Source organism: Podarcis vaucheri (assembly GCF_965113315.1).
Source record: "Podarcis vaucheri genome assembly, chromosome: 13".
Classification (NCBI taxonomy): domain Eukaryota; kingdom Metazoa; phylum Chordata; class Lepidosauria; order Squamata; family Lacertidae; genus Podarcis; species Podarcis vaucheri.
In genome coordinates, this window is record NC_138751.1 from 22,898,784 (window position 1) to 22,924,824 (window position 26,041).

Here is a 26,041-nt window from a genome sequence, read left to right on the forward strand (position 1 = left end):
TCTTGCTAGCAGATGATGACTGTTGGCCACCCACTGTATATACAGCTCTTGCTTTCTTGACCAATAAATCTCACCACAGCAGGCTAGAATTTTAAGGTGTTTTAGGGCATATTGCTATTTGGAGGTGAGCATTCATAGCATTCATTTTCTATTAGGAAAACTCATTGTCAGAGGAGGAGCTAGGAAAATGCAAAATATGATTCCCCAGCCAGCACTTACATTGATGCTGTGATTCCTTCATGTTGCATCAAGTGTCCTAGTGGAAACGGCATAAGATGGTTACTTATATAAGCCACTTTAAGCCTCCCCAGATTGGGTCTTACCAGTTCCTCCTCAACCACCTCCTTTACAGGCAACTGTCCAATTTTTTCTACCAGGCTCCGCAGCCGAGTGTCCGGGATCATCCTCTCCCGGCTGCAGGGATGGCGGCATTCGGGGCAGCGGTACCCATAGTGCGAGGTTGCACTCCAGTGGGCAGAGAGGCAGACCCTGCAGAAATTGTGCCCACAGTCAATGGATACAGGGTCTTCAAAGGGTTCGAGGCAGATGGAGCAAGTTATATCCTCTTTCAGGTCCTGGATCATGCCTCCTGCAGACGTCTTTGTGGGGCTTGCCAGTGAGCTCAGCCTGCAAAAAGCAAACAGATAAAATACAAAGATGAACACTGAAACTCTGGTTTCTGACAGTACCTCATTCTGCTGTGTCCACAAATAAGGCCTTGGTTAAAACCAAACTGTAATCATGTTTACACATTTCACTCAGTTAATTGTCTGGGATGTGACCTCCCCTTGCTGAATGCTCTTTCTTGAAAGAGCAAAGTTGAAGAAGCGGTTTGCAATGTGCTCCCAATGAATATCAGGCTTCTGCTTAGACTCTGAAGGACCCTGAATTCTGTTTTTGCCAGCTGCTGTGGAAAAGAGAGATGGGGTACATGAGCAAATCCACCTGCTCATTTCCACCTCGCAACCCTGCTGATCTTTAGGCCCATAAGTTTCCTCAGGATTGGGAAGGGGGAAGAAACACCAGCTGTGGCTTACTACCTGATTTTCAGCCTAGAGATGCCTTCTCTCAAGACATTGGAGGATCCTGAATTCTGTTTATGCAGGCTGATATGGGGAAGAGTGATGGGGTAGGTGAGTAAACCTGTCAACATTTCTCTACCTGGTAGCCCTACAGATTTTGAAGCCTATGAGTTTTGTTGTGACAGAGAGTGAAAGAGAAACAGCAGTTAAGGCTTATTGCTTAGAGGAGGAGCTATAAACCCCAGACCTGTTCTTAGATTGCCTCTGGGCAGGGCAGGCAGTCTGAGGAGGATGACTCATAGAAAAAGCTTCCTGGAGTTAACTCCTTATGCACACACCAAGGTGGACACACCAAGGGTACAAAAATGAACTTCAGGAGACTTGAGTCCTACAGTGACACATGAGAATGCTCCCCTCTGCAAAAGAAGAAGAAGAAGAAGAAGAAGAAGAAGAAGAAGAAGAAGACTTCAGAGTGTTTATCTCCTTATGAAAGTATTGTCCCTTGAACTAAAGACATCTTAGCAGCGATGTGCCCATCATAGTATTATTACACTTAGAACTCACCAATGATTCCAATGAAGTCAAGGTGTCCCAACTCAACCCACTTTTATGCTCTCAACAACTCTGTACCATACCCTAGGCCAGTGGTGGCAAACCTGTTGGAGATTGAGTGCCCAAACTGCAACCCAAAACCTACTAATTTATCGCAAAGTGCCAACACAGCAATTTAATATGGGATAATAATTAACATACCATAATAAAATGAGCTGGGGGGCTGCCCTGAGTTGTTGAGCTTGGGGGGGGGGGCTTGGAACACAGTTGATTTTTTTTTGGGGGGGGAGAAAAACATTCTCACACATTATAAACGCTTCCTTTGGCACACAGAGCAGAAACAACACATAGTCTCAAGGATCGCAGGCAGCAACCAATCAACAAAAACCCTTGACAAAGTCACCAATCGCAGGAACTACAGCCTGCTGGCTGCCAAAAATCCCACCAATTGCTGGGGGTGGGGCAGGAATACAGCTACTTTGTGGAGGTAAACTGCCTCTAAGCTGCGGCGGGGGGGGGGGGGAAAGAGTGGTTTACTCACGAGGAGGCATGGGGGGAAGTGGCTGGCCAATTTGAAAACCCCAAACAACGGCACTGCTGGCATGATGGCACGTGCCAACAGAGAGGGCTCTGCATGCCCACTCTGGCACCTGTGCCATAGGTTCGCAACCACTGCCCTAGGCAGATAGTGATTGGTCTGTTGTCCACCCATCAAAGGACAAGGATGATTAGGGATTTGACTCTGGGTTTCCCCAGTCACAGTCTGACACTCTCATTCCTATGCTACAGTGGCAATAATAATCATGGGGAAAAAAGGATGAATCAAATATAGATATTGTGCTGATTCTTTCAGACATCATTTCCTAAGACATGCATTTCTTTTTCTTTCCTGGTAGAGCCAGTGTGGTGTAGTGGTTAAGAGCAGTGAACTTGTAATATGATGAACCGGGTTCGCTTCCCCGCTCCTCCATATGCAGCTTCTAGGGGACCTTGGGCTAGTCACACTTCTCTGAAGTCTCTCAGCCTCACTCACCTCACAGAGTGTTTGTTGTGGGGGAGGAAGGGAAAGGAGAATGTTAGCCGTTTTGAGACTCCTTAAGGAGAGTAAAAGGTGGGATATCAAGTCCAAACTCTTCTTCTTTTCTAGTAGGGTGGGTGGGTGGGGGAGTGAGGAGAATAGCTGAACAAGAGCCAACTCACAGTTTAGTATTTGTGTTTCCCATCCTGGGGATAGGATGATGCTGGCAGCCTCCCACAGTATAACCTTCCCTGCTCCTAGAACAAAAAGATAATGTTACTGTTAGCCAGTGCCTTCTTTCCTCAGTATCCTCTGGTGTAATGTAAGGAATAGAGAAACAAAGGAGCAGCAGCAGGAGGTGGTAAGGGTGCATAGGAGATCACTAAAACACATGGAGATCCCCCTCTTTCACCTTATTTGGGATGGAATAAATATTTATTTCATTATTCATTTCTTACATTTCTATCCCACTTTTCCTCCAAGGAACTCAAAGTGGTGTACATACTTCTCCTCCCAGTGCTTTTGTTTTTTGAGAAAAAAAGGTGCAGATACTCACCAGGAAGCTGTTACAGTAAATGTCACACTTTTAGCATGGGGGGGGGGAATGCCACCCACATGTAAAAGAAAGGGAGTAAGAGACTTGGGGAAACCCAAAGGTTTGCCAATGTAGAAGAAATAGGGGGGAAACTTAAAGGGGAGGATGAACCCCCACAAACAGCCCAATGCTAAGTAGTCATGGCATGCAGACTAACTATTTCGAGGAAGAGAAAATGGACCGGAGTCACTAGAATTACGAACAAAAGCACTCCATGTTGCAATATTTTGCTGAAGGTCCCACTTATATTTTTTTTCCATTTACTTGCCATGTCTGACCTGCCATCATTATAATCATGTAACACCTGTAAGTCATCATGTGGTGAGTATGAAAGTGTGAACCATCAGCTAAAAACGATGGACTTACTTAGGATCCAATGGAGTCACTTCTGTGTTTGGGGATACAGGAGGCATTTATACGGGTGCAACTTAAAGGATGGGGCCAGGGAGAGCAAAGTTCAAATCGTCACTCATCTATGAAGTGCCAATCACATCCAACCTACCTTACAAAGATGCTGTGAGAGTAAAATGGGCAGGTGGGAGAACTATGTCTGTTGCCTTGAACTCCTCGAAGGAAGAATTTTCTTTTTTCTTTTTAAATGTCATGAAAGAAAGAAACTGAATAAAATGAAATGGAGGATGGCGTAGGCTGAAGCTGATGATAATGTTTGTGTGTGTGCTGCTCTCCCAGACTGAATAATCTACCAGTGGGCCAAAACCGTTTCAGGAAGTTCCTCTGCTGTACAGAAAAATGTAAGGGCGTTGCTCACAACAGGCTGGCGGTTAGAGATATCAACTCCATAAACTACCAACTTTAATCTTTTCAGTCGTAATGAAGCTCCAACTGAGGCACCTTTCCTGTAGTAGTTTTTTTCCTTTTTTCCTTTTTTAAATTTTATTTGCTTAATTCAAATAAACAAAAGAAAGATTCTTCATCATCCATTAATACAAAATTATAAAGCAAATCAACTAAAAGGGGAAAAAACTAATATAATAAAATAAAGAATATCTTCTTACTTTACATATAACTTCCCATCCACTCCATTTTTCACATATTCATTATTAACTTATTGCCAAAACTTGTCAGATTGTAATGAAGCTCCAACTGAGGCACCTTTCCTGTAGTTATCCGGCTAATCTAATAATAATAATAAATTTTATTTATATCCCGCCCTCCCCAGCCGAAGCCGGGCTCAGGGCGGCTAACAACAATAAAACAGTACAAAGGTACAACATAAACAACATTCTAAAATCATTCATTATAAAAATTAATTAATTCAAGCCACTAGCAACCATTGGGCCAGAGCTCTGCGAAGATTGCCGAGGGAGGGAGTCAGGCTGTGCCCTGGCCAAAGGCCTGGTGGAACAGCTCTGTCTTGCAGGCCCTGCGGAAGGATGTCAAGTCCTGCAGGGCCCTGGTCTCTTGTGACAGAGTGTTCCACCAGATCGGAGCCACAGCCGAAAAAGCCCTGGCTCTAGTTGAGGCCAGCCTAACTTCTCTGTGGCCTGGGACCTTCAAGATGTTTTTATTTGAAGACCGTAGGTTTCTCTGTGGGGCATACCAGGAGAGGCGGTCCCGTAGGTACGAGGGTCCTAGGCCATATAGGGCTTTAAAGGTTAAAACCAGCACCTTAAACCTGATCCTGTACTCCACCGGGAGCCAGTGCAGCTGGTATAGCACCGGGTGAATGTGATCTCGCAGCGAAGACCTCGTAAGGAGTCTCGCTGCAGCATTCTGCACCCGCTGGAGTTTCTGGGTCAGTCTCAAGGGCAGCCCCACGTAGAGCGAGTTACAATAATCCAGTCTGGAGGTGACCGTCGCGTGGATCACAGTGGCTAGGTCAGGGCGAGAGAGGTAAGGAGCCAACTGCTTAGCTTGGCGGAGATGGAAAAATGCCGCCTTTGTTATAGCTGCAATCTGCGCCTCCATGGAAAGGGAGGTGTCGAAGATTACACCCAAACTCTTAACGGACGGTGCTGGCACTAATTGCGCCCCCGCAAGAGATGGGAGTTGCCCCCCCAATCCCATATCGCCCCGTCCCAGCCACAGGACCTCTGTCTTCGAAGGATTTAGCTTCAACCGGCTCCCACGTAACCATCCAGCCACAGCTTCCAAACATCTGGTCAGTGTGTCTGGGGCCGAGTCAGGATGGCCATCCATCAACAGATAGAGTTGGGTGTCATCGGCATACTGATGACAACCCAGCCCAAAACTCCGAACAAGCTGGGCGAGGGGGCGCATAAAGATGTTGAAAAGCATCGGGGAGAGTATCGCGCCCTGAGGTACTCCACACACCAAGGAGTGGCGCGATGACAATTCCCCCCCAAGCGCCACCCTCTGTCCCCGACCAGAGAGAAACGAGCGCAGCCATTGAAGGACTGTGCCCTGGATCCCCACGTCGGTAAGGCGGTGGTCCAAAAGTTCGTGATCGACCATGTCGAAAGCTGCTGATAGATCTAGAAGAATCAGCAGCCCTGACCCGCCTCGATCCAGCTGTCTACGAAGGTCATCTGTTAGGGCGACCAGAGCCGTCTCGGTCCCATGACCAGCGCGGAAGCCAGACTGGAATGGATCCAGAGCCAATGTTTCATCCAGAAACCCACCAAGCTGTTCAGCAACCGCTCTCTCAATCACCTTACCCAGGAACGGAAGATTCGAAACCGGGTGGTAATTGGATAGATCTAAAGGATCTAATGATGTTTTCTTTAAGAGCGGGCGCACCACTGCCTCCTTCAGTTCCCCTGGGAATGTCCCCGTGCCAAGGGACAAATTGATGATATTCCCCAGGAGGGCCCGCACCTCGTCTGGACACGCTCTAATCAGCCAAGACGGGCACGGGTCGAGAGGACAAGTGGTGGGCTTTCCAGCTCGGAGGAGTCTGTCCACATCGGCTGGGGATATCTGGTCGAAGTGGTCCAATACTGGACCCGAGGACAGTCGAGGGGCCTCCAGTTCCTTTATTGTATCCAAATTGGCAGGGAGGTCATGGCGGAGCGACAAGACCTTCTCCGCAAAAAAGCTCGCAAATGCCTCACAGCCGTGTGTCAATTTGTTATTTAAATTTGGCTGTCCCTCAAGGGACGTTAAAGACCTGATTATGCTAAATAATTGCGCTGGGCGAGAGTTAGCGGATGCAATGGAGGCCGAGAAGTATGACTTCTTAGCAGCCTTCACCGCCATCTCGTAGGTTTTCATAAAAGCCCTATAAGATGTTCTTGAGGCTCCGTCACGGGCACCCCGCCATACTCGCTCTAGCCGTCTGAGGTCCCGCTTCATTTTCCGAAGCTCCTCGGTAAACCAGGGAGCCCGGTTTCTGCGGGGTCGCAGAGGGCGCTTAGGTGCGATCTCATCGATGGCTGCCAGGAGCTGGGCATTCCAGCCCTCAACAAGCTCAGTCAATGAGTCGCCAGGGGGAGCAAGGTCCCGCAAGGCTTGGCGGAATCTCTCGGGGTCCATCAGCCTCTGCGGGCGAGCCCAAATTGGCTCGCCACCTAAGCAGGGTGGGGGTGGAAAGTCAATCCTGGCTTTCAGAGCGTAGTGATCAGACCATGGCACCTTCGTCGGAGGAGACATGATCACATCTATACCGACGCCAAAGATCAAATCCAGCGTGTGGCCTGCTTGATGTGTGGGGCCCGAAACAAAGTGGGAGAGCCCTAGTGTCGCCATGGAAGACACCAGGTCCAGAGCCTGTGAGGAGGGAGTGGCATCGGCATGGATGTTGAAGTCCCCCAATACCAATAGGTTAGGGAACTCCAAGGCCCAGCCGGCCACCGCCTCCAGCAGGCCTGACAGGGTGGCTGCTGGTGCGCTAGGTGGCCGGTACACCAGCCAGACAGCCAAGCTCTCCTCGGAGCCCCACACTAGGCCAACACATTCGATGCCGGGGATCGATGGTGATGGTAGAGCCCTGAAAGGACAATCTTCCCGGATTAATAATGCCACCCCTCCCCCCCGGCCCACAGTCCGCGACTGGTGGAGGACAGAGAAACCCGGGGGCGCCATCTCTCGTAAGGTAACTGTTGCCCCTTCGCGCACCCAGGTCTCCGTCACACAAGCCAGGTCGACCCCCTGCGAGATAAAGAAATCTCGCAGGGTGGCGGTTTTATTGCCTATAGACCTGGCATTGCACAGCACCAGTGACGGAGGTGAGTAATCCTTGCTCACCCTACCCTCGTCCCTCGGGATGGGGCGCAGATTGGAAAGGGTACGAGCGTATCCATATCTCGATCCCCTTCGCCTGTAACATCTGCCCCCACCGCCATACCTCCCTCGCCCCTCCACGGTAGCAATCCCAGGCCTCATAGTGGCCTCCATTGATGGCAATTAATATTATTCTTTCGCAGCCTAGAACAATAAAACCTTAAAACAGTAAAAACAAAAAACAAAAACAACCCAGAAAACAATACAACAATACAAACAAAAACTGCAAAAATTACAAATTCATCAAAATCTAACAAATTCCCCAGCCCACCCAAACATCCATCCCACCCCATATATAGAATCGAAAAGGAAAGGAAATATTAAAAAACAAAAACAAAACAAAACATGTTAGAAGCAGAAGTGAGAAAAATCTACCCCAAAGCTATTCTATGATTGTTTTTTATATTGTCATTTTATGTTGTAAACCAACCTGGGATCTACAGAAAAAATACATACAGTGGTACCTTGGTTCTTGAACTTAATCCATTCTGGGAGTCCCAAAACCATTCGTAAACCAAGCCGCAGCTTCCAGTGGGCTGCAGGAGCTTCCTGCAACTCAAGTGGAAGCCGTGTTGGACTTTTGGCTTCTGAAAAACATTCGCAAACCGGAACAAGCAGCAGAGAAAGCCAATCGGGCACCTGGGGCGGCGCATGTGCCCTGAGCCCAGGGGTGGGGGCAGCCACCCATAGGGCGAGGCGAGCCGGAGCAGGAAGTTCCATGGGGCCTCCAAGGAGTCTGCCTGCCTCCTCCCACTCAGCTGCCCTACAGCTGGACTGTTTGGGGCAGAGCGGCGCCTGCAGGCGCCCAAGCCACCACGTCACTCCCAGGAGAGACGCAGGCTCGGGCGTACCGCAGGCCCCGCGCTGAGTGCCGCCCGGCATTTTGTCACCCCCCTCAGTGGTGACACCCGGGGCAGACCTCCACCCCTGACTGGAACACCTCTGGGTTTGAGGCGTTCGGGAGCCAAAATGTATGTGTACCAAGGTGTTCGAGAACCAAGGTATGACTGTACTACTGTAACAACAACAACAACTCTCTATATTGGGCAAACAGGCCAAACCTTACGCCAAAGAATAAACGGACATAAATCTGACATCAAGAATCACAAAACAGAGAAACCAGTAGGAGAACACTTCAATCTCCCAGGACATTCTATACAAGATCTCAAAGTAGCTGTTTTACTACAAAGGAATTTCAGAAATAGACTGGAAAGAGAAGCTGCTGAATTGCAACTCATTACCAAACTTAAAACCATGGAGAGACCTGGTTTGAACAAAGACATTGGATCCTTATCCCATTATACATGACTAAGCCATTTCTCACCTTCTCACCCCTTGCCTTTTCCTGTAAGACCTATTACAGTCGTTAAGAGTCATCAACAGGCTCATCTCAGCTATCTGCCAATCTCCCATTCCCACCACCCTTCTGAGTAATACCCCTCCCCACCTTCTCACTATATAGAAGGATCTGGCAACTTCTGTTTCAGTGTATCTGAAGAAGTGTGCATGCACACGAAAGCTCATACCAAGAACTAACTTAGTTGGTCTTTAAGGTGCTACTGGAAGGATTTTTTTTATTTTGACTATGGCAGACCAACACGGCTACCTATCTGTAACAACAACAACAACAACAACAACAACAACAACAACAACAACAACAACACAGTTTTAAAGGCCATAGATTGTTTAATTATCCAAAGGCCTGGGAGAAGAGGAAAGCTTTTGCCTGGAACCTAAAGATATATAACAAAGGCGCCAGGTAAGCCGCCCTGGGGAGAGCATTCCACAAGCAGGGAGCCACCACAGAGAAGGCACATTCTCATGTTGCAACCCTCCGGCCCACTTTTGAAGGAGGCACACTTACTCAGCTTTGGGAAGGCAGTGCAAGGGCTGGGAAGGGGCACTCGAATGTTGAGGGTCTTAAGGGCTGCATGTGGCCCCCGTGCCTTTTATCTGACCAACCCTGCCTGTTTGGCCAAATGGTGGAACGGAGATAAGCATTGAACAACAGCAAATATTTTGTTTTGCAGTACAACTCCCATTAGCACCAGCATTGGAGTAGATTGCTTAGAGGGCACCAGGTTGCAGAGACCCACCTAGATATAGGGAAAGACCTGAAAATGCCCTCGAACTAATGGAGCAGTCATGCAAGCCTCTGCATTAAAAAGAGATGAGGAGAAACTGTGTCAGAGGCAAGGAAACAGATGGCAAAGATAAGCTAGGCACTTCTTTGTTTTGTTCTCTTGGTTTAAATGCTGCCTGGTGCAAAATTGGGCTTGCATGAATGTCTGAGAGAACCAGGTATGAGTGGGCAAGAGATAAGGGCAGAGGAAATCCTCCTTGGTGGTGGTTTAAATTCACAACATTTCTTCTGCTCAGTTCGCCAGCTTCTGAAATAAGATACCGGGCATCTTCTCCAAAGGATGCAGAAAACTCTTTGCCCCTGGATATAAAGATTTGCATGTGCTCAGAGGCACTTATGCATCAGGTTATGTGACCTTTTAGAATCATAGAATAGAATCATAGAATCATAGAGTTGGAAGAGACCACAAGGGCCATCGAGTCCAACCCCCTGCCAAGCAGGAAACACCATCAGAGCACTCCTGACATATGGTTGTCAAGCCTCTGCTTAAAGACCTCCAAAGTAGGAGACTCCACCACACTCCTTGGCAGCAAATTCCACTGTCGAACAGCTCTTACTGTCAGGAAGTTCTTCCTAATGTTTAGGTGGAATCTTCTTTCTTGTAGTTTGGATCCATTGCTCCGTGTCCGCTTCTCTGGAGCAGTAGAAAACAACCTTTCTCCCTCCTCTTCCAGTGAAGAGAGCAGCTTCCCTGTACAAAAACCTGCACATGGAGGACTGTCCTAGAATTGTAGAGTTGGAAGGGACCCTGAGGATCATCTAGTCCAACCCCCTGCAATGCAAGAATATGCAGCTGTCAAACCAGCAACCTTGGCATTATCAGCACCACGCTCTAACCAACTGAGCCAGGAAGCCATTTCAAATACGAGAGCTCCACACATGCATGGGAGCCCCTGCAATCAGTTTGCACCATCAAAAGTGGCACTTTATAATTAAATTCCAACCCTGTGCAAAAATGACCAAAGGCACATTTATTGAACGTTAGAGAATTCACTGCACACACATTAACTCAGTGATCTTGCCCTTTAATTTCTTTAAAATTACTGTGGTTTCCTTCATTAGGTGGAAGAACGCTGGCATATTTCCTAATTGCTCTCTCTCTCTCTTGCGGATATTTACTAACAGTACATCATGCAGGCCTTCAAGACTTGTGCAACCTTCTCCTTGAGGGTTCCTTGAGGTGCCTGTTTCTTCATATGTCTGATTTGGCCACCGCAGCATACGCCTTAGTTACATCCTGTTTGTATTACTGTAACCCACTCTGTGTGGGGCTGCCTTTCAAAAATGCTCAGAAACTTCAACTGGCTCAAAGAGCTGCAGCCAGTTTGTTGACTGGGGCTCATTATAGGGAGCATATGACTCCCCTGCTAAGGCGGTCTGCTTCTAAGCACAGTTCAAAGTGCTGGTTATGACCTATAAAGCTGTACAAGATTTAGATCCAAGCTATCTGAAAGACCATATTCTCTTATATGAACCTGCCCGGGTTCAGAGATTTTCAAGGGAAGTCTTTTTCTTAGTCCTGCCACCCTCTCTGGCATGCTTGGTGGGGACATGGGAAGAGGCCTTCTTGGTGGCTTCTCCCAGATTTTGGATCTCCCTCCCTGGACAAGCTAGGCTGGCTCCCTCCTTGTTGACCTGCTGCTGACATGTGAATACCATTTTGTTCCCACAGGCTTTTGGGAATTGACAGCTTTTATGGAAAGGGCTGGTGCTGTGCTGTTCTTTATTGTAATTATTTGAATGTTTTAGATAGATTTAATATCTGTATATAGAATTAATCCTATTGTTGTTGTTGTTTTGTTATTATTATTGTAATGATATTATTTCCTGAGTTTAAAGTGATTATAGTTTTTATCTGTAAGCCACATAAGTGCCAGCTCCCTGGGGCCCTGGGTGCCTGAGCACCCACAAAATCCCCCATGAAGGGGCCGGGCACCCACAAATTTCAGTGCCAGGGCCATGCACACTGCATGGCACCCATGGCCACAGGGCCAAGTTGGCACTCCTGGTAAGCCGCCTTGAGTCCTGTAAGGTGAAATGGCAGGGTATAAATAAATACATTATTATAATAATAATTTGTCCTTTCAGGCCAGTCATCGTATGATTTTACCCATTCACTGCACATATGCAGAGTTTCTCTCCCTCTTTCTGCTTAGAGGTGCAAAATCTACACAGAAGGTCCTCAGCACTCTCCATACTCCCAAAAATATGCTCCAAATAATTGCACTGTTATATTGTAGGAGAACCAGGGGTCGAGGATGAAAGAGAGTGACATGCCTAAAGCCAACTAGCAGGTTTGTGACTGAGGGATTTTGGCTCCCTGCAATACAGCTCTGTATCTTACAATCTGATCCAACCCGTGAATTGTACCATCAATTTATCCCCAGGTGACTGGGTTTGAAATTACAGTCTTAGTCAGACACCACTACACTACAGTGGCTCTGGTCATTAAACCTCAGTAGCAACAATAAAGGGTGTTGGCAGCCTTTAAGTTATTGGGCATTGTTGCTGAGTTAATCTCTCTGTTAGTATGGGAGGTATAAATAGCAGACTTTATCTGGGAAAGGAGGAAGGGAGGGATGGACCTCTACTCAGGGAGGAGGATGTTGTCTTCATGGAGGAAGGGAGGGAGGAACCAACCTCTACTTGGGGATGGAGATATTCTCTTCAGTGATGAAAAGGGAATAACTGAGCAAGAACAGGATTTTCACTACTTAAGGATATAAACACACAAGGAAGCTTCGTTATACCAAGTTAGGCAATGGATACATCTAGCTCATATTGATATCAACCAGCATCAGCTCTCCAAGGTCTCTGGCAGGGAATTTTTTCCAGCCCTGCTGGAGACTAAACTAGCCAAGTATATTTTGCATATGGAACAACACACTATATGTGTCTGAGGAGCTCTGATTTTGGAGTGAGGATCTACACCTACTTCCTCCCAGTCTTCAGCTTAATTTGAACCAGGGACACTTAAAGTGTTAAGCCCAGAACTGTTACCTTCACTGCCAGCACCTAACCTCACAGCATCCAAAGCAAGAACATCAGGCTGGATCCAGAGGTTAAGTTAGCTACACTTTTGTCCCAATGGAATATAAAGTCAAGCCATGGCCATAGATTTCAACAGGACTACAGAGTAGCTTGAACTTTCTTTGTATCCAACCCACAGTGTCTGTGAGCATTTACAAAGTGGCTCAATGAGTCAGTGTGTCTGGCTCTTAACCAGAAGGTTGGTGGTTCAAGCCCACCCAGGGATAGATGTGAACAGGATTCCTGCATTGCAGGGGGTTGGACTAAATAATCCTTGAAGTACCTTCCAACTCTACAGATACTACTATGATCTTTCAGATAGCTTGGATCTACTATGACACACAGAAGACATGCATAGAACACCACATACTGGCCTTCCTATGCAAAAAGGCTGATAGAATACATTTTGTACAGGGGTAGAGCTAGAAATGTGTGCTTGAAGGTGGGCCCTGCCTTTCCTTGAGATAATACCCTTCATTTATTCACTGGATTTCCATACCAACGTTGATACAAATACTACCAAGGCAGTTTACAGTAAAAACATAAAACGACTAGAATTTTAAGGGAGGAGGAAAGGTTGCCATTTATCATTTCTGCTAGCCCTTCATTGACTATAATGGGTACAAAGTATAGGAGCCAACCCCTAGGGGCTCTGGGGACTTCAGCCCCCACAATAAAATATTTGAGGGGACTGGACCCTCACAAAGTTGGTGGGCATTCCCATTCAAATAGTGTGTGTGTGTGTGTGTGTGTGTGTGTGTGTGTGTGTGCACTGTGCCATGTGATCAGTTATGTGGAACGGGGCTTACCTGGGCCCCCACAATATTTTATTCAAGTTGGCACCCCTGGTGTAAAGGTATTTCTGATTAGAATGCTATAAAGGTATGTTTGGTGAGAAATTGGCTCTCTTCCTCTTTTTACCCCTTAACTTAGCAACTTTTAGAAGTGACACATTTCAGGCAAATTGAACCAAGGAATTGGAGACTCAGGCGCCAATGCTATAAGCACACTTAACAGGGCATGGATAGCCAATGTCTGATATGCCCTCCAGATATTTTAAACTACAACCCCCATCTGCCCCAGCCAGTATAAATTACTGGTCAGGAATTATTGGAATTGTAGGCACCAAGTTGTCTAACCCTGGACTAGGCGGTAAGGCAAAGATAACAGGGCAACACGAAGCTTTCTTAACATTGCAATAACACCGAAATGATCCCTAAACATTCACTTCGATGTTTTTATGCCCAATCCTGTCCCCAAGCCGTCCTCACTCCTGCTTCGTATCAAAATGCACTCGTAAAGCATCCAGGGGGGGAAGAAAACAAAACAAAACCTGCAGCTGTCAAAGGTGGAGCTGAAATCCCACCCGATCTTCAGGACGCGAAGTTTCCCAAGCAATGAAGGCAGAAAGACGAGGAGGCTAAATCTATCTTTAAAACACAAGCAAAAGAAGAAAGAAGCCCACGAGGGAGAAGGGACGGGAGGCTCTCTCTCCGTCAGCTGAGCATGACAATGCATGGCAGAAGGATCAGCCTCCTACATGACAGAGGAGGGAGGAAAAGGGGGCGGGGGCGGAAAGAAAAGCCCCTCACACAGGAGATTCTTCTGCGCGTGCACGCTCCTACCTGCTCCCGATCAGGCTCCGCAGACCCCTCAACAATGCCTGCGGGCGAAGGCGTAAGAAGTGAAAGTAAAAACATCGTTGTTGCGCGAAGAACGCACAGCTACTTCCCCATTCTGGCGATGCTTCTGAGAAGGCAGGAGCGATTGGCCAATAGAAGGTGACTCCGGACTGTGCCTTTTGCGGGGGGGGGGGAAGAGACTTGGAGGAGAGAGACAGAGGGGCGGGGCAGCGAGAAGAAAGGATAAAGGGAAGATAAAGGAATTAGACAAGAAAAAGTGAGTCAAGTTGTTTTAACATTCTAAGGCAGGGCTTTGGCGGGGTGGGGACGGATGAATCAATCATGTCTGATTCTAGCCCCCTCTCCTCTCATGCACGCGCACACAACTCCTGCTGACACAGTCAACTTTCCCAGTTTCGCTCTCAATCCACCGTCCTTCCTGGTTTGTTTTAAAACTGCTTTGCATGTCATCTCTGCCCTCTCCGCAAAGATGGAGATCGTTGTTAAACTGAGCCACCCTATGATAAAAATCGAGTGTGGCAGGTGGATGGCCTGGGGCGCCATCGTCCCTCTCTGACTGCCCCTTTCCCTCCCATGAAATGGATTTTGGAATTCTGATACAAGTTCTTATCCTCATAGGAGCCAATTCCTAGGGCCCGAGGTCTCTTCGCCCTCCTCCCATAAAATTTTGGAGCCTTCTTCACCCACCCCAGATGATGGGCATTGCCATTAAAATGGTGTGCTTGTGCCACGTCTTGTGGGGTGGGGTTTACCTGCGCCCCCCCCCCCCAATATTTTCCTCAAGTTGGAATCCCTGCTTACCCGCCACCAGAAATTTAGTGAACCATTTTTTCCTTTCTTGTACATGCATGACAGATGAATATCTCTGGAACTTAGCTTTCGTTGAATAGTGAGATTTGGTTTTTTTAAAGAATAATCACCTCTGTGTCTCAGTAAGAAAACTGGGCTGTATCCAAGCAAATGTTTACTTAACACTCTTACTATTAACCTGGAGTTTGTTGAAATAGTTACAGTTTCGTTTCCTGAGTGCTTCTGAACCTATGGCAGCCACACACAACATCTGCAGTCTGGGTACATAGATAGATAGATACAGACATATAATTGGGTGGGGGATGGTTGTGGATGCTTCCTGGTGAGATCAGGAAGCTCCAGGGGCAAGGAGTATGTAATTTTGCTCCACAGTTTGGCCTGAGCTTCAGTTTGGGAAATAGTGGTTGTGGTTGGGGTGTTTGAGAGAGTTACTGCAATTCCTTTATTGCCGATAATTTGATATTTACTAGCTTCTCACATTTTTACCAGGTAGTGAAAAAGTAGGTTCAGAATAGAATAGAATTGTTAATGTCTGGATAAGATATAAAGACTTTCTGGAGAGTAAAACCCCAAGGTGGCTATCACCTATGGAAGCGAAAGCTTTGAAAAAACTTAACATGGAGGCCAAATGGCCAAAATACTGGGAAATTCTAGAACAGGAAGGTGACAAATTGAAATTGCAGAGCTATGAGAAGCTTAAAGAGAAGGTGTGAGACTGGTTACACTATTTTCAAATAAGAGAGGTTTATAACTTGGATAAAAAAATTGGTTTCCAGGTGGAAAAATCAAAGTTAGAAACAGAACTGTTAGAACCCAATGCTAAGATACTATCAAGAATGTACAATCTGCTGTTGAAATGGAATACTGAGGAAGAAACGGTAAAATCTGCAATGATAAAATGGGCACAAGATATAGGATATAATATTATGTTTGCTGACTGGGAGAAGTTGTGGACCACCGGGAATAAATTTACGGCATGTAATGCCCTAAGAGAGAATACTATGAAAATGATGTACAGGTGGTACATGACTCCAGTCAAGCTTGCAAAAATATATCATTTGCCCGACAACCAATGTTGGAAATGTAAAGAAATTGAAGGTACATTCTTCCACCTTTGGTGGACGTGCCCAAGGATTAAGGTTTTCTGGGAGGTGATCTATAATGAAATGAAAAAGGTATTTAAATATACTTTCCTGAAGAAACCAGAGGCCTTTCTCCTGGGCATAGTTGGCCAATCGGTGCTAAAGAAGGATAGAACTTTCTTTATGTACGCTACAGCAGCAGCAAGAATTCTCATTGCAAAGCATTGGAAGACACAAGATCTACCCACTCTGGAAGAATGGCAGGTGCAATTAATAGACTATATGGAAATGGCGGAAATGACTGGCAGAATCCAAGACCAGGGAGAAGAGTTGGTGGAAGAAGATTGGAGGAAATTTAAAACTTATTTACAGAAACATTGTAAATTTTTTGAATGCTGATGACATTGAAATGAATTGAAGGGGTTCTAGCAACAAGGTAAAATGCAAGATGGGATTGATAATAGATAAACTAATAGGATATGAATTTGCTGAACCAATTTTTAAAAGGGATACAAAAAAGGGAGGCGTGAGGAAGTCAGGAAAATAAGTTAACTAAAGATGAGAAATTTAAAAAGAGGGAGTTTTGTTTTCTTTTCTATGTGTTTCTTTTCTCTTCTTCTTTTTTGTGTTTAATGTTTGCATCTTTGTATTTTGTATTTTTTTGTTTTTGTATTTTTCTGAACTTTTCTACTGATAAAACTTAATAAAATATTAATAAAAAAAAGAATATAATAGAATTGTATTGTGTTGGAAGGGACCACGAGCATCTAGTCCAACCTCCCCTTGCCTCCAAAAATATACTTTGTCACCAGTATATGCTCCCTGCTCACGTTTTCCTACCATTCAAGGAACGGTGTGAAACTCCTGTAATTTTACTTTAAAGTGTAGTGATCCACAAAGGAATTGTGGAGGCTTAGGGAATATGGCATGGGCAGAAAGAGTAAATCTACAGTTAGATTATAAAAAAAATTCACATATTGATTTAACTTAACCAGGGGAAATGAAACTCGTTGTGCAAGTGAGTTAACCCCGACATCTAGTGGCTGATGTAATGATTGCATATGTTGCAACATGAAAAAAGGCTTTAAAAATAAACAAAAATAAAACAAAGAAGAAAAATAAGGAACAGAAGAGATAAAAAGTACAATGAAAGAAGTAATGAAATTATTACCAAATCAGGCATCATTTTGGCAATTTACAATTTCCAAAAGCACTTTTGCTCAGAGCCTTGCACCAGCTAATGCAGAGAGCCAACCTATAAATAAAAGAAATAAAAAGAAATATAGTGTCTGACAATTGATAACACATATTTTTCTTTCATTGTACAGTTTTTGATGCCTGCTAACCAGACATATAATTTAACATGCAATATTATTATGTACATTTGCTTTAAAATATATTTGTTTCCAGTGCTTTTTCTTTGGGAAAAAAGGTCTCGGTACTCACAATGAAGTTGTTACAGTGCCACACTTTTAACATTTGGAGGGGAAGCACTGATCGTTTTATATTTTGATAATTTTATTATGTTTACTTTTAAAAGTCTGTTTCAATGCACATTTTATACCACAATATGTACATTGTTTTGAGATTTTTTTTAAATTAAGCAGTATATAAATTTTGTAATATAAGAATAAACATATTTTCTGGGATAGAGCACTTTGTGTGCCATCCCAGTAAAGCTGTGTCTAGAACAGGGTCCCAAGTACAAAAGTGTGCAGCGTGGAATCTCTCTTATCTCACTGGTTCCACAAATTCATCTATGATGAGCCAGAGGCATCTAATGATGTTAGCTATTAGTCATGGATAATAACATAATCTGAAAACAGAGAGTCATAAAACAGAGGTGGGGGACCTCAGGCCTAAGTGCCAAATGCAGCCCTCCTTACGACATCACTTCTCCCCCAGGCAATGCCTCACACCAGCCCTGCTTTGCACCTTCTTTGAGTGTTTTTGCCTGGTTGAAATGAGTCCTTGAACTTTCACAATGCCTCTTGCCCGCCTCAGTGGAGGACAGAGAAGGGTGTGTGTGTGTGTAGAAACTAGTCTACTGAGCCAAGGTAAAAATTACTTCCACTCTTGCCCTGCCTTTCACTCGTATGTGGCCCCTGGCAGGGTGCCCGGAAGGAAATGCCATCCTCAGGCTGAGAAATGTGCTCCACCCCTGCCATAAAGATTTGCTTGAGCTTGGGGGAAAGTAAGATTAACAAAATAGGAACCTCCACATGCTTACCCTCGAACATTTCTCCAATGAAAATAGGGAAGTCCTGTAATAATAATAATAATAATAATAATAATAATTGCTGCTATTTTAGCCCCAGCCACTCTGGGTAGCTTCCAACATACAGTGGTACTTCTGGTTGCGAATGGAATCTGTTCCAGAGCCCTGTTCACAGCATGAGCAGAAAGCAACCCGCGTCTGCGTCTGTGCAGGTTGCGATTTGCCGCTTCTGCACATGCATGTGGCATCATTTTGAGCATCTGCACATGCGCAAGCGGTGAAACCTGAAAAGACGTAACCTGAACCGAACGTAACAAGAGGTATGACTGCATATAAAAACACAATAAAACATTAAACATTTAAAAACTTCCCTATACAGGGCTCCCTTCAGATGTGTTCTAAAGATTGTATAGTTACTTATATCCTTGGCTTGGGGTGGTTGCATAACTCTATACCCTCCAACATTTCTCTGGTGAAAATAGGGACATCCTAAGGAAAAGCGGAACATTCCGGGATCAAATCAGAAACTGGGGTGGCTTCTGCAAATCCAGGACTGTCCATGGAAATTAGGAATGCTTGGAGGGTTTGCCCTCTAGCTTAGCCCTCCAAGGACTGAGGCAAGTGTACCCAGCTTTGTTCCCCTGTCCCCGCTCTGCACGGACCTGCTGCAGGCTAGCAGGCCATGCGGAAGAAATAATAGTATATCACATTCACAGTTAGTTTCAAAGTCTGAGAGAGAGATTAGGTCTGCTAAACTGCCAGAGGGAAAGAAAGCTTGGCCAATTCAGGCTGAGATAATAAGAATCAGCATATGATTCAGTTAATTTGTTTATTGCTCCTCTTAACAGTAAAAGATTGTTGTCCTCTGTCTGTAGGCAGTAATAAATAACTGCTGAATTTGGATAAATCTGCTGTTTCATGTTGTTTACCACAGAGAACATTGTGAAATTGTCTGATGCTGGGAAACCATCTGAGGCAAAACTACACTTTCATATCCCCATCACACTCTTCTCCATTTTGCTGCTGTGGAAAAACAACAACAACAACATTGAGCCATGTTGCAGAATTTTATGTGTGTATCTTCTGCTTCTAGGTTCAAAACAGAAGCATGTGATCCTCCTGACTGTCTATGGGTGAAGAAAGGAGAGGCTATTGTCCACTCCTTCATAGCACCTACTTTGCCAAGCCTACACTGAACTTCTCTGAAGGCACATTTCTGTCCATGGTCCTCCATGCTTTACAGTGGCTTCTCTTCTATAAGCTTGATCAGCAAGCTGATGGCTGTTTTGCATGTTCAGACCCAGAGACCTCCCTCCTAAATAAGGACACATTTGACTCAAATTTTAGTTTTGGTTTTTGGCAGAATTTAGGCCACAACTTTATTGATTACAGAAAAGTTAGTGGTTGCATAGGCTCTGGTTCGACTAGCCCCCTACACCCTTACAGGTAGCACTGACCCAGAGCTCTATCATAGGTCAGCCAAGGGTGAACACCTGAGACAAGTGAAAAGCCTGGGAACGGACCCTGTTCACTCCCCAGATGTTCCCCTGGATTCAGGCACGGGCACAACCCCTTCTCGGGGGTTGACCAAACCAAGTTGAGTCCCTGGATTCCTTTAATAGAATACCCTTCATATAGGGATGGTGAGACCATTCTCCCATCCCTATCACATGAACCAGTGCCTATCCGCAACCTTACAAGTTGTGACGAATTGCTACGCGGCAGGCAAAACCCAAATGGCAACAGCCAATCAGCCAAGTGGGGAAAATTCCTGCCGTGGCCCTGTCCCAACGACAGATGACACATGACAGCATAACAAGGTCAATCGCAAAATGCCCTAAAATTAGGGAGAGGTGGGTGTTCCGATGCGTGAGCCAAAAGAGGAAGCTATCTAGGTCCCTCGATCCGTTTAGACAGCACCCATTGGCCAGATTAAACCCAGCAATGAGGGACCTACCAATTGGGTGTTGTGGCTATCCAATAGACCCTCAGGCAGCAAAATGGCTTGGGTCACTTACATACTTATGCCCAAACATCCATACTTTCTTCCCCCTGCCCTAAATCAGACAGCTAATTCCTGCTCTCTCTCCTGCCCTGTGCTGAGGGTCATGTGCTGCCCTGTGCTGCGGGATTCAGGAGTCCTACCTGTTGGCGAGGTTTATGTCAAAGAAATAATCCCCAGTCAATAGCAACAGACAACTTCCTAGGGCTGTTGTGATGAGTCAGCGTTACATCACAAAGTCCACTGAGGAGGCTAGGTTACAGTTCTAGCTATATTCCTCTATATTTCCTCTACGTGCTGAGCATTGCCTCTGTTGAGAGTCACTCAGTCAAGTCAGGAGGTCCTTAAGCGGAAGATGTGTTGTCTTAGGATACAGGAGCTCATCATCTTCTCCATTCTGATTGGTAAGAGAATATTTCTGTCTCAGCACACCTGTTTTCAGAATGTGAAGCTGGGGGATGTGCAGGGATCCACAGAGCCATCTCTTCTTCTCTACTTTCACTTTCCGGGCTCTCCCAAGGCAGATCTGAATTATTATTTTTTTTTTTGGGGGGGGAGAGTATGTTGAAGGTTTAGGTTGAGAAATTCCACTACATTTGGTGATCCTACTGAATTATGTGGAAAGACCAGTGGGGATAATAATAATAAATTCTGGGCAGCTTTCAACAGAACATTAAAAAGAGAATAAAACTTCAAACATTAAAAACCTCCCTAAACAGGGCTGCCTTCAGATGTCTTCTAAAAGTTGGATAGTTGTTTATTACCTTGACATCTGACAGGAGGGTGTTCCACAGGGTGGGCGCTACTACCGAGAAGGCCCTCTGCCTGGTTCCCTGTAACCTCACTTTTCACAGTGAGGGAACAGTCAGAAGGTTCTCAGAGTTGGACCTCGGTGTCCAGGCTGAACAATGGGGGTGGAGATGCTCATTCAGGTATATTGGGCTGAGGCCAAATCATAAAGAACTAGCATCTTATATGCTGGCAGCAGCAAATACTCTTTGCAAGGACAGGGAGGCTGTCAGTTATATATCATCAATTAAAGAATGGCTTGATTTGCCTTAGTGGCCATATTCAACACATTTTCTTTAGCATAACTTTAGGATAAAATGGGATAACTTTACCAAATTCAGCAATAAAAATGGGTTACTATCAAACATATGCTATGTGTGTACGATATTTTAATAGTAATAAGGAAAAAAGCTGGGCTAACTGCCCTAATTTTTATTACACAGAGAGATAAGTTATCATAACTGTTATCAAACAGGTTAGATAATGTAGAATTACCTTCAAATTTTCATCCACGTGCTTTGACTGAACATTTTGTTAAATCATATATAAATTGTATTTCATACGTACAATTCTGTTATCTTAATAAAGAAAGTAAATGAGAAGTTTCTTGGATTGGCAGAGACATGGAAGGTGTGTGTAATGTGATCTGAAGGTTTGCCTATTTCATTTGCTGCTGTGCTAGGGACTTTCCCATTTCACTTGATGTACTGTTAATTTCCTTGTTTAAAACAAAAAATGCTATTCCTCCAAAGAGGTCAGAATGACATGTATGATTTTCCCTATCCTGTGAGATAGGTTAGGCTGAAAGATGGCACCAACCAGGGGTGCCAACTTGGAAAAAATATTGAGGGGCACAGACTCTGACAAAGAGGAGCCAGACGCTGCAGCAGTTTCACAGCAACTGCCCGGTCCTTCTATAGCAAGCATGAAAAATGGGTGTCTGTTGCGTGTAGGAGTGGCTCTGGAGAGTGCCAGCCGTGCCGTTCTCTTAGACCCAGCGTCCCTGCAGCTCGCACCTTGATGCAAGCAGACAGATCACAGACGATTTGCGGGTCTATGAGACAGTCCTCCCCCACCCTGGGGAGTCTGCCAGGGCTAATTACACCCATATCAACCCTGAATTACTAGCACGGCTGAGGTCTGTTCATGTGGGAGACAGCCATTTCCCACAGCAAGAGACCGGAAGTTCTAGTCTTCATTCTGACCTGGAGATGGACCCGCATGCCTGACAGCCCCAACACTTACACATCATCAGAAAGAGGAAATGTGTTGTCAAAAAGAGTATAAGGGAGGATATATATTTGCCCAAATTTTGCATATGCTAATTTATGTGAATTAATGCAAATATATAAATAATTACTGCAAGCAGAAATACAATACATCAAATCATAGTGGGGGTGGCTGCGACTAGGCGGCCTGTGTCAATACTGAGCTAAATATTCCAGTGATCCTATTCAATATAAAACAGCTCCTTTGCATACAGCCACTCTCTCATTATAACCATTTGTGGCTAAAAATGATGGAAAGTTGTGGCTTCTAATAATTTTTTCCTCCCTTGTCTTTGCAGGTATTAGAGAAGCTGAGCTATCACCAGGTGAGTAACAACTTCTTTGATGGGATTTGTCTTTGGGGGGCGGGGGGAATCTCCTTTCCAATATGCTCACCAACCATCTTGCTCTCTCCACAGCCTGTGGCCAACTGGTCCCCTCTGCCCGCATTGTAGGTGGTGAGGAGGCTGAGGTGGGTGCATGGCCATGGCAGGCCAGCTTGCAGATGTTTGACTCACACCAATGTGGGGGAACCCTCATTGCCTCACGCTGGGTACTCACAGCTGCACATTGCTTTATCAGGTGAGAAGAGAGCCCCCAAGCTTCTCTATCTTCTTAGGGAAACCTGGAGACCTTGTTCCCATCTTTTTTAATTTTTTACCTGTAAAATGATACTCCCCTTTCAGACAATCCAGGCATTCTGGTAGCCATCTTCTCTCATTTCCTTACCAAGGTGGTTGTCATTTGCTGTATATTAGGGTTGGGAAACCTCAGGTCTGAAGGGCCAAATGCAACCCTCCTTTCCTCTTTATCAGACCCCTCAGGAGTCTCCCAGGCCATGCCCTCTCCCCTTCGTTATGCCCCACTTGCTAATCCTACTTCGACTCATCCTCATTCTGGTTAGAATGTGCCATTGAAGGTGTCTTCCCCTTTTTCCTTTCTCACAGGACTCTGAAAGTATTTTTACTCATCTGCTCTCATTTCTTTTCCCCTTCCTCTTTCACACTTTTGTACCCTATTGCCCCCCCCCAAATTGACAGTTTCCTTGAAACCAGAGGTCTGAATACTCTACTGCACTCTCTCCTCTTGTGTTTTATTAGCCAGCATCTTTGTCTATAGTATTACAGATCCTTCCTTGTTTGTCGTCATATTGGGAGCCCACAATCTCTCATACCCTGGACCTGAAGCTGTGTCAGTTCTTGTGAAGCAAATCATCATCCACTCTGACTTCTTGGGATACAGGGATGGCAATGATATTGCACTTATGGAACTGGAAGGCCCTGTCAACTTCACCCACCGCATCCAGCCTGCCTGCATCCCAGGACCTTCCATCTCCTTCCTTCCCAGGTTGGGGTGTTGGGTCGCAGGCTGGGGAAACATCCAATCGGGAGGTGAGGAAGTCAGGGCTGGCTACACATTTGATGGGGCCCTGGGAGGGCCCCTCTGCTGTGCTTCTCTCTCCTGTGTTGCTGGAAAATCTTTGCCTGGAAATGACTGGTGAGCAGCAAAAGTACTACCACCACCTTTATTTTCCATAATGCTCTGAAATTTTGGGATATTAAAAAGGCAGCTAGACCCAGTCACCTGACGCTGCTCAAGGCACTGGACCAGGAAAAACCTTTCCAAAGGAAACCCAGGACACAAATCAGTAATGGGCTTTTCGAGGGTGCCAGAATCCAAGCTACTCAAGGCTGCCACCTGCCAGCATCAGATATGTTAGCAGTAAATCAGAGTTCCTATTTACCTAGGATAGTTCCTGCTTACCTAGGATAGTCCCTGGCAAATCACTATGTTTGATGTTTGCCTCTGGGGGCGGGCCATTTGTGTGTGGGGTGTGTGCTTTTAATAAAGAATGAAATCTTAGGGAGAACGTGTATTCCATCCTTTGTGTTAGTAAAATGGTGGTTAAAATGGAAACACTCAAGGTCACTTTGTCAACTCATTAGAGTTTAGAAGCCAGAAAGGCCCGTTTCGAAAAGTGCAAAGCAGGTTTCAGGAATGAGGCTTTGCTCAAAGTACGCCTTGGACAAATTTGCATTATCTCCCACCTCTCTCTCTTTCTCTCTCTCTCCCAGTCCCACTACCTGAGCCAGAGCTCCTACAGGAAGTGCTTCTTCCGCTGATGGATACAGCTACCTGTGAGGCACTTTACAGTGACTATAAAGATGAAAAAACTCCAAGTACTAGTGTAATCAAGGATGACATGATGTGTGCAGGATACATGGAAGGGAAAAGGGATGCCTGCCAGGTACAATGTATTCATTTATGACATTTTTATCCTACCTTTCCTCCAATTAGCTCAACCTTCTGCCCTCCTGAAACACATTTTATCCTTACAACAGCTTAGACTGAGAGAGACACTTGCCCACCTTTCATGGCTGAAGAGAAATTTAATTGGATGCTTACTTCTTCCTGGGTGGGGGCTTGTTGCAGCCTCTCACATGTATTACACTATAAACTTTGTAGCTGGGCACAGCTGGCCATGTCTAACAGCACCTTCTCAAAATCTTTTTTTTTTTTAATGACCAGCAACATAGAAACAAAATAGGAAACACATAAAAAAATCCAAATGCATATGATAGAGTAGAATGGGGGTGGGGTGGGGGAGCAAGGTAGAAAAAAAATAGCATAGAGTAAAATAGGTAAAGGTAAAGAAACCCCTGATCATTAGGTCCAGTCGTGACCGGCTCTGGGGTTGTGACGCTCATCTCGCTTTATTGGCCGAGGGAGCCGGCGTACAGCTTCCGGGTCATGTGGCCAGCATGACTAAGGCACTTCTGGCGAACCAGAGCAGCGCACGGAAACGCCGTTTACCTTCCTGCCAGAGCGGTACCTATTTATCTGCTAGGTTGGCAAGAGAGAGTAAATTAAGCATCTTAAAAACTTAGAATCCTGTCACAAACTCCAAAGAGGAAAATTACAAAATGTCTAGAATCAGTTCCTGGTAGGTTTTGCTTGCTGCAGCACAGTGCTTGGCCACACAGAGTGAGAGAGATGCATGTTGATCCAGAAGGAGCTAAAGGATGTAAAATGCATCTGATCATCCTGGCAGATTTGATAAGAAAGGTTCAATAGCCATTGTGAACGATTCACAATAAAAGGAGCCATACAGGAGGACATGAGTCACTAATCTGATCTCTCCGGAGTCATGGGAGCACTTCCGCTTGTGGGAGGGGGTGTTTGTGTTTTTTTCATCTCCAGGGCTTCTGCAGAGAGGACATTTAGCACTTCCTGCATAAGATGCTGGTGGTGGCAGTGGTGGGATTGGGGATATGTGTTCCTGGTGGATAACCATTTATTCCTTTATTTTTCTTTACAGGGGGACTCAGGAGGACCATTGATTTGCCCGTGGGGTGGGGCTTGGCTTGTGGCTGGTGTGGTGAGCTGGGGGGATATTTGTGGTGCCCCTAAGCGTCCTGGTGTCTATACCCGGGTCAGCGCCCACAGCAGTTGGATATTGAGACATGCCCCAGAAGTGACTGCCAATTTCATCAATGGTGCCTCAAGCAGGGATTGTGCCCTGTTTCTGGTACTAATAGTGCTACACTGCCTTCATTAACTACCAACAGTATGCAGGGTCAGGATTGCTATAGCTTCTTTGCTGTGACCAATACCTGGCAAAGGTGACCGGGAAAGCATTTTTGGATATATGAAATACCTGGAGTT

General features: G+C 45.5%; 2 protein-coding genes across 7 annotated transcripts in view; one reads left to right on the forward strand and one right to left on the reverse strand.

Annotated features, from left to right (window-relative positions):
• The window catches only part of RNF112 (ring finger protein 112), a 28,682-nt gene extending 14,295 nt beyond the window's left edge, over positions 1-14,387 (reverse strand). The window contains exons 1-4 of one of the 4 annotated variants that reach the window (XM_082196027.1): positions 14,189-14,315; positions 3,690-3,777; positions 2,775-2,849; positions 324-627 (exon numbers count right to left, since the gene is read on the reverse strand). In XM_082196027.1, the coding sequence (XP_082052153.1) occupies positions 324-627; positions 2,775-2,797 (327 nt within the window). In that variant the 5' untranslated portion in view covers positions 2,798-2,849; positions 3,690-3,777; positions 14,189-14,315. Of the gene's footprint in view, positions 1-323; positions 628-2,774; positions 2,850-3,689; positions 3,778-7,854; positions 8,395-14,188 lie in introns of those variants that run through there. The other 3 variants (XM_082196026.1, XM_082196029.1, XM_082196028.1) reach the window with 3 other exon arrangements.
• LOC309517038 (serine protease 27-like) lies at positions 14,214-26,040 on the forward strand. 3 transcript variants are annotated; one of them, XM_082196047.1, is made up of 6 exons: positions 14,214-14,344; positions 22,675-22,701; positions 22,795-22,957; positions 23,495-23,766; positions 24,451-24,623; positions 25,695-26,040. In XM_082196047.1, the coding sequence occupies exons 3-6, from the start codon at positions 22,881-22,883 to the stop codon at positions 25,932-25,934; spliced, it is 762 nt and encodes a 253-aa protein (XP_082052173.1). In that variant the 5' UTR covers positions 14,214-14,344; positions 22,675-22,701; positions 22,795-22,880; the 3' UTR covers positions 25,935-26,040. The 3 variants fall into 3 exon arrangements, with proteins under 3 accessions (XP_082052173.1, XP_082052171.1, XP_082052172.1); XM_082196045.1 differs by lacking the exon at positions 14,214-14,344 and adding an exon at positions 14,363-14,462; XM_082196046.1 differs by lacking the exon at positions 14,214-14,344 and adding an exon at positions 18,449-18,636.
• The last annotated feature ends 1 nt before the right edge of the window (position 26,041 follows it).

What these genes read in the sequence shown, in the direction of transcription:
- LOC309517038 (XM_082196047.1), top strand. Translation starts at nt 22,881, where the DNA reads ATGTTTGACTCACACCAATGTGGGGGAACCCTCATTGCCTCACGCTGG. An exon ending in GCTGCACATTGCTTTATCAG is followed by an intron (nt 22,958 to 23,494) that starts GTGAGAAGAGAG and finishes CTTTGTCTATAG; the next exon opens with TATTACAGATCCTTCCTTGT. An exon ending in GGAAAAGGGATGCCTGCCAG is followed by an intron (nt 24,624 to 25,694) that starts GTACAATGTATT and finishes TTTTCTTTACAG; the next exon opens with GGGGACTCAGGAGGACCATT.